Below are 6,426 nucleotides of genomic sequence, written 5' to 3' on the forward strand. Positions count from 1 at the left end.
ACAATTCGCGCGATTTTATGATTTCACTTGACGTGCCTTCACAATGCAGATTGGAGTAGTTTAGCATAAATAGCGGCGCGCAAACGTACAAATTACCCAAATATGAAAATCGGCAGCAGTCAGCAGTCAGCAGCCAGTATGGCGAGCAACGAACTTTTGCAAACATCGCGTGACTATAATTTGGTTGCTTCTTCTTCGTCCTAAGTAATAATTCCTGTTGGTAATGAAGTTGAAGTTGAGGAACGACGTACAAAAGTCAAATCATTTGCGAACTCTACGAAAAGCTGTACATTTTTTGTGTAGAGGTAGGCAAAGGGATTCTTTGTTATCCTTATTTAGTTGCAACTATAACAACAACCCACAAACGTTGCTAATTTTGGAATTTCGTTTTGAGTAAAATATACAAAAAAGGGTTGATAGAGTTGATACAAAAAAGTGGAGGGTGGAAATCTACGCCAAAAATATTTAAATACTCGTAGCATAGTTCAGTGCGCGCATAACGAACGACAGTGCCGCGCCTGAAAACAGACAATAACAGTCTGCTGGCATTTGTTTTCTAGAACACACATTTTTACACACCCACGCGTACAGACATTGGAGTGTGGGAGCGTCTGGCAGAGCTGCTTGTAGCAAAACAAAACCAAAAAAAGAAAACAATAAATGTTAAAGACTTTCTGGGTTCTTGTGGGTTTGTGCAAATGTTTTTCGCTAAAGCAAAATAATAATAAAATGCAAGTAGCAACAAAGTGTGTATTACTGACCTAGTTCAGCTATTCGACGAGTACATAGTGCACACACTAAACTATTTGTTTATTTACTTTTATGTTTCGCAACTCTCTATTTCGCTTTCTTATCGTCGCAGTACTACGAACTCTTTGTGAAGCATTATCCTTGGGGTCGTCCTGGCGGCGGTGCGCCTAATTTGGATATCAGACGCAAAGACATCACAGCAGTTGGCCTGCATTCCACGCCCACAATTGTAAATAAGTCTATCTGTATTAAGTAATAATTTTCCATTCGACGAGTATTTAATTCTTCCTGCTCGCGCCTTTACAGAGCACAATGCATCGGCTGAATTCGTGGCAACCCTGTCGCTATAATGACTACTTCTCGCAGCGTAAAAAGTGTCACGATCCTGCCACATGCTACCACCATCACTTGCATCATCACATACCACCCCTGCCGCCTCCGCCGCCGCCGCACGTCACCACCCACACGCATACCGTACAAACCACTACAGAGGCCTGCCATCCGGGCAGTGTGCTGGCCCTTTGTGAACGTAGCGCTGGCGGCGATGTTGGCGTTGGCGCAAAACTAGGTGCCACCAACACCAATGCGGCGGCCAGCAGCAGCGGTGGCATTGGTGTTGGTCTGGGCGCCACGAAAAATGGTGAGACTCTGCATATAACGCTCAAAGATCACCCATCAATGTCGTTTCGCAATAAAGGACATCTCGACATTGAGGTGCGCTACAAGCCCGGTGCTGCTGCTGCAGGTGGTAAGGGGAAGCCGTTGCTGGAAAAGATTGTGGTGTCGGACAGTGACAAGTGCCCGCTGGCGCAAGGCATACACGCACAACCGGCATTGAGGGGTTCGCCACGCAAGAAGAAGCTCATTGCCAAGCTGGAAAAGCCGGTGAGCTGCAGATACTAAACCAACAAGGCAATGATATTATTTGTTCCATTTCGGTTTTTACTCTCTCATTTCAGCCAAGTAAGGATCCCTGGGGTAAGGCGGGTCCTGGTGGCAAACCGTGGCGCAGTCCGAAGACAGTCGGCAGTTCGTTCATGAAGTCGCTGGTGAGTTGATATTAGTAGCGTGTAGCTTTAATGAAAAGTTTTTTTTTAGTCTTTAATTGATGTGGGTGTGGTAACTTACTGACATTTTTTTAAGTTGTTACTATTCCTTTCTTATCCTGCACTACTATTGAAAAAGAATTATAAACTAAGTTATTCAAAATGCCGTATTAAATACCAGTAAATCCAATATTTCATATTTTTTTGCCCGAGTTTCTATTCGTTAAAATTCAAATAACTATGTGCGACATGTTATCGCTGTTAGGCGAAAGGAAATCTCTGTTATTGCCGACAATCGTCAAGTGAAAGTTGCCACTGAATTAGTCGCTCCAGAGATTTATTTTGTCTTTGTTCACGTTTTTCGTTCTTCTATAAGCTGGCTGGGCCCTTTACTCCCTGACTTACGAAACCCTGGCCATCGTTGGGAAGTCGGCCAAATTTTATTTTGATCAGGAAAGTGGTTAAAGAAGTAGCCTATCCTAAACAATTTGTTTGCGAAATTTCATTTTCAAACCGGTGACGACCCTTCCCAAAAGCATTTTCGAAACTAAGCTCTCTAAAACTTTTTTTTTTTAATTTGGCCCCTGTACTGTAATATTTGATTGAACTTACAAAGTTTATTTAATTTGACTTTTGTGACAAGTGATAAGTTTCCACAACCTAAAAATTTCTCACAGGGTTGGACCAACAAGGAGATGCTCAAAGATCTTGACCAAGATAATCCCGTCACGCCAGCCGAGAAGCCCACATTCCGCAAAGTGCGTACCAATAAAAAGGTTCAACGCTGTTGTGATCTCTGCATTTGCAGTTGTCCCGGCATCGTGACAAATAAGGGATGTGGCGGCATTGCTATGGCAACACGAAAGAAACCACATCAAAGCTCACCCAGCAAAGGCCAAAGCAATACGACTACAACAAATCCAACTGCACCAGCAACAACAACAGCTGCCGCTTTAAAGCAAAAATACTGCCCGCGCTTTGTACGCCATTGCGGTGCCACCATGGACAACAACAATTCCAATAATACAGAGACCAGTGCCAATGTAGGTGGCGAAGGTGTTGAATTGGTGCCACTGCTGGCACGTCGACGCGCCAATACCCGCCCAGTCAGCCTGTCCAGCACGGATGTGACAAAGCGCACCGCCTCCAAAGATAGGTACGCATGCAACATGATTAATCGTAGCAAATATATGCAGCATTTGCAACAACTACACTGCAACAACATTAGCCATAGCCATAGCCATAGCCATAGCCATAGCAATAACATCAATATCAACAACATGAACAACAACAATAGCAACAGCATTAGCAAATGCAAGAATAAACGCATCATCGCTAACAAAATTTGCAATTTTAGCAATGCAATCATCGGCAACTGTCACAACAGCAACCAAAACAACAGCAATAACAGCAATGAGAATAGTAGCAGCGGCACTTCATGTTGCTTAAAGAAATTCACTTTACATATTCGCTAAGCTTTATTTCAATTGGGTAATTGAGGTAAAAAGGGAAAGGTCGGGAACAGATCGCTACAGTAATCCCATTAGTTGTTAGTTTTAGGTTGTAATCCTATCTTCGCAACAAGGTATATTCTGAAGGTAGATAATTTTTTGAAAGCATCTGAGTTGAATTCAAGTAAGGAATCAAAAAAGGTCCTACATAATTTTTTCGAATGAAACATGCATCAAGCCGATAGCAGCCGAATACAGTAAATAAATTTCTTACCTCAATGTAAGGCCAATATAATTAACAAACGACACAGCAATGCTAAAAAAACAGCGCTAATTTTTCTTTGACTATCAAAGTGGAACTCTCTGTTCGGAAGATAGTTCATGTTGTTAGCGAGCTGGCTTTCTTGATAGGTAAATTTTGAGTCCAAAAGTGCCCAAGGAAAAAACTCGAAAAGTTCCTGAGAACTACCTCAGTGTCCTGAACAATCCCTAGAAGCTCCCACATAACCATGGCATGGAAGATCCCGATAAAATAAAATCCCTAAAAATCCCAAAAAAGTCTAGAGGGAGCAATAAATTTCCAAACCCCAAAAGGTCAACACAAAAGTCCAAAAAGTGATATAATACCAATACGTCTCGAAATAGCCCTAACAGATCCTGACAAAGCAAACACGAGGGAAAAAAAGCCCGATAAAGTCGGAAAAAATTAAAAGGCCACCAAAATGTCCATTGATAATTCCGTAAGATACCGAAGGATAAAACACGAAGAACCTCGAAAACTTAAAAAAGGATATTCATAAAAAAAAAACAACAAGATTTGAAGTTGTTCAAAAAAAGAAAATTCCGAAAAACTTCGAAAATCACCCTAAAAGGTGCGGTAGTATTTCAAAACCCCAAAACGTCATCAAAAAAGACCCAAAAGTGAAATAATGCCAATATGTTCCGAAAAGTCACTAAATAACCCTAACAGATCCCGAATAACCAAACATTAAAAAAAAGCTTTATTGTGCCTTGAGCCTAATAAAATTAGAAAAATTTAAAATGGTTCCAAAATGTCCATTAAGAATTCCGTAATATACTGAAAGATTAAACACGAATAATCACGGATTGTGGAAAAAAGATAATTCCAAAAAAGGATTTGAAATTGTCGACAAAATCGATAATGATCCCGAAACATTCTCTAAGAAAATTCCGAAAAGTCTCGAAAATCACCGTAATAGGTCCGTAAATATGTCGAAAAGTCCTCAGAAAATCCCGAAAACCCTATAAATGTCCTGACACAATTTTTGCAGAATGCAAAAAATAAGACACCAATCACGAAAAAATCCTTGAGAGTACTGAAAAAATTTCGCAAAAATCTCAAACAGTCTTTAATATCTAAAGAGTGAAAAACAACAAATAAGCGGCATACAAATTTAAAAGTGGCGTGTTAAATTGTAAAATGCACTGACCGATTTTTTTTGAGAATAGAAATCGCTGCACCTTTTAGGCGCATCAATATTACATAGTTACACCCCGAGCCAATAAAAGCGACGTCAAAAAAACGTCAATTTAGGTTTCGTTTATTTGCATAATCCCCTTAAGTGCTTTCCGCTGGAGTTTTTAAACTCATATTTTGAATCTCTATATAATACCGAATTAAGTGGGGGACTATATATACAAATTTTACAAATATGTATCAGGACGCCTGCTCCACCTACCGGGTACGAGTAGCTCTAGGGTTATACCTATCCAGCTGAGCCTAAAAAATTAAAAAAAATTTCTCAAAACATTCGAAAGGAAAGAACTCGAAAGACATCCTTATTGAGACATAATATTTATATAAAAATAAATATATCCAATTTTTAATTTTCACTTAGAAAAACAGCAGCTTCTTTGGCGCGATTAGCCTCTGGATGCCTTTATATTACGAAATTTTTATAAGGAAATCCATTATAATAACAAACAACAAGTTTTACGATAAAATGCTTAGCTTAAAATAATAATCACTATCTCATGCCATTTTATCAACCAGCCCATTTATAGATACTTCATACATAAAACTCACTAGCGAAACTAGAATGCACTCACCTAAACTTTCAACATACTTTTTTTTTTTTAAATATAAAGTCTAGCGTCGCTTATTGATTTTTTTCGTTCATTTATTTTTTCGTAATTTTGCAACAAAAACAGAACGATTTCAATTGTAATAAATGTAAAAATTTAAGATAATCGAAATATGAAAAATAGCAAAATAATTAGGAATGTAAAACTAAACAGAAATTTTAAACAAAATTAATTGCAAAAAAACAAAGCAGAAACCAAAATTTAGTAACAGCAAAAACACTGATGTCAATCCCGTCTTCTCTGTACTCGCCTTCTGCCGCAACACTAAAACAACACAAACAACTGCAATTGCAATGAATTCAATCGCATTGCAACGAATCCAATGTACTCTACGATCTTCGTTGGTGATGGATGGTGCACTTCTGCTTGTGGCCCACCACCACTCACGCATGCCGCTACAGACTTGCCACAGCGCAAGACATGCGCTATCTGCACGACTTGAACACACAAATGTCCGAGAAGCGACAAACGGTGTGCGCCGAACAGCAAATGGAGCGCGAACTTTGCAGCAAACACTTCGAAACGTTCGACACCTTTTGGGGTCGGCCGGGACATGGGGCGCCCGGCGAAGTGACGGCAAAACAGAAGTTGAACAATTTGCTTTATGGCGCCAGCAGCGAGTGCTGGGACTGAGGTGTCTCTCGCGGACGGAATAATGTAAAGCAAACAAATCTAGTGCAATGACCGCTTTCGTAGTGATGTAAAAAAAAAAAAAAGAATAGTGCAAAAGCAAAAAACCAAAAGATACTTAAGTACTCGCAAAAAAAAGAAAATATTTGTTAGTTTGAGAGACTTGGTTTCTTAAGTAAAAGTTAAGTAATTTCGATAAGATTTATCATCATTTATTTGAATTGTTTTTACAAAACGAAAGCGAAGAGGTGTGTTGAGTGCGAAATTTTGTCAATTTGCCAGGTTGCAAGTTGCACAAAGTTTAAACGAAAATGATTGATCGAGATGGTGAGAAAAGGAATTTTGTAATACGAGTTTTTGTTTTGTGTAAAATTTGTGCGTTGAAAAAAAGCTACATTTACACTACTAGAAACTTGTAAAATTTTGGGAAACAACAGAATGGT

General features: G+C 39.3%; 2 protein-coding genes across 2 annotated transcripts; both read left to right on the forward strand.

The window, feature by feature from the left end:
* Positions 1–862: 862 nt before the first annotated feature.
* Positions 863–3,271, forward strand: LOC108371526 (homeobox protein 2-like; the record flags this gene model as incomplete). The annotated part of the gene is made up of 4 exons (XM_017627108.1): positions 863–979; positions 1,057–1,635; positions 1,710–1,799; positions 2,474–3,271. Coding segments are annotated over 4 exons (1,584 nt in total), but the record flags the coding sequence as incomplete, so codon positions are not given.
* Positions 3,272–5,704: 2,433 nt separating this feature from the next.
* On the forward strand, positions 5,705–5,986 carry LOC108371527 (uncharacterized). The gene has a single exon (XM_017627109.1). The coding sequence runs from the start codon at positions 5,705–5,707 to the stop codon at positions 5,984–5,986; it is 282 nt and encodes a 93-aa protein (XP_017482598.1).
* The last annotated feature ends 440 nt before the right edge of the window (positions 5,987–6,426 follow it).

This window comes from Rhagoletis zephyria, unplaced genomic scaffold, assembly GCF_001687245.7.
Source record: "Rhagoletis zephyria isolate East Lansing unplaced genomic scaffold, Rhagoletis_zephyria_1.1 Rzeph_scaffold_05041, whole genome shotgun sequence".
Lineage (NCBI taxonomy): Eukaryota > Metazoa > Arthropoda > Insecta > Diptera > Tephritidae > Rhagoletis > Rhagoletis zephyria.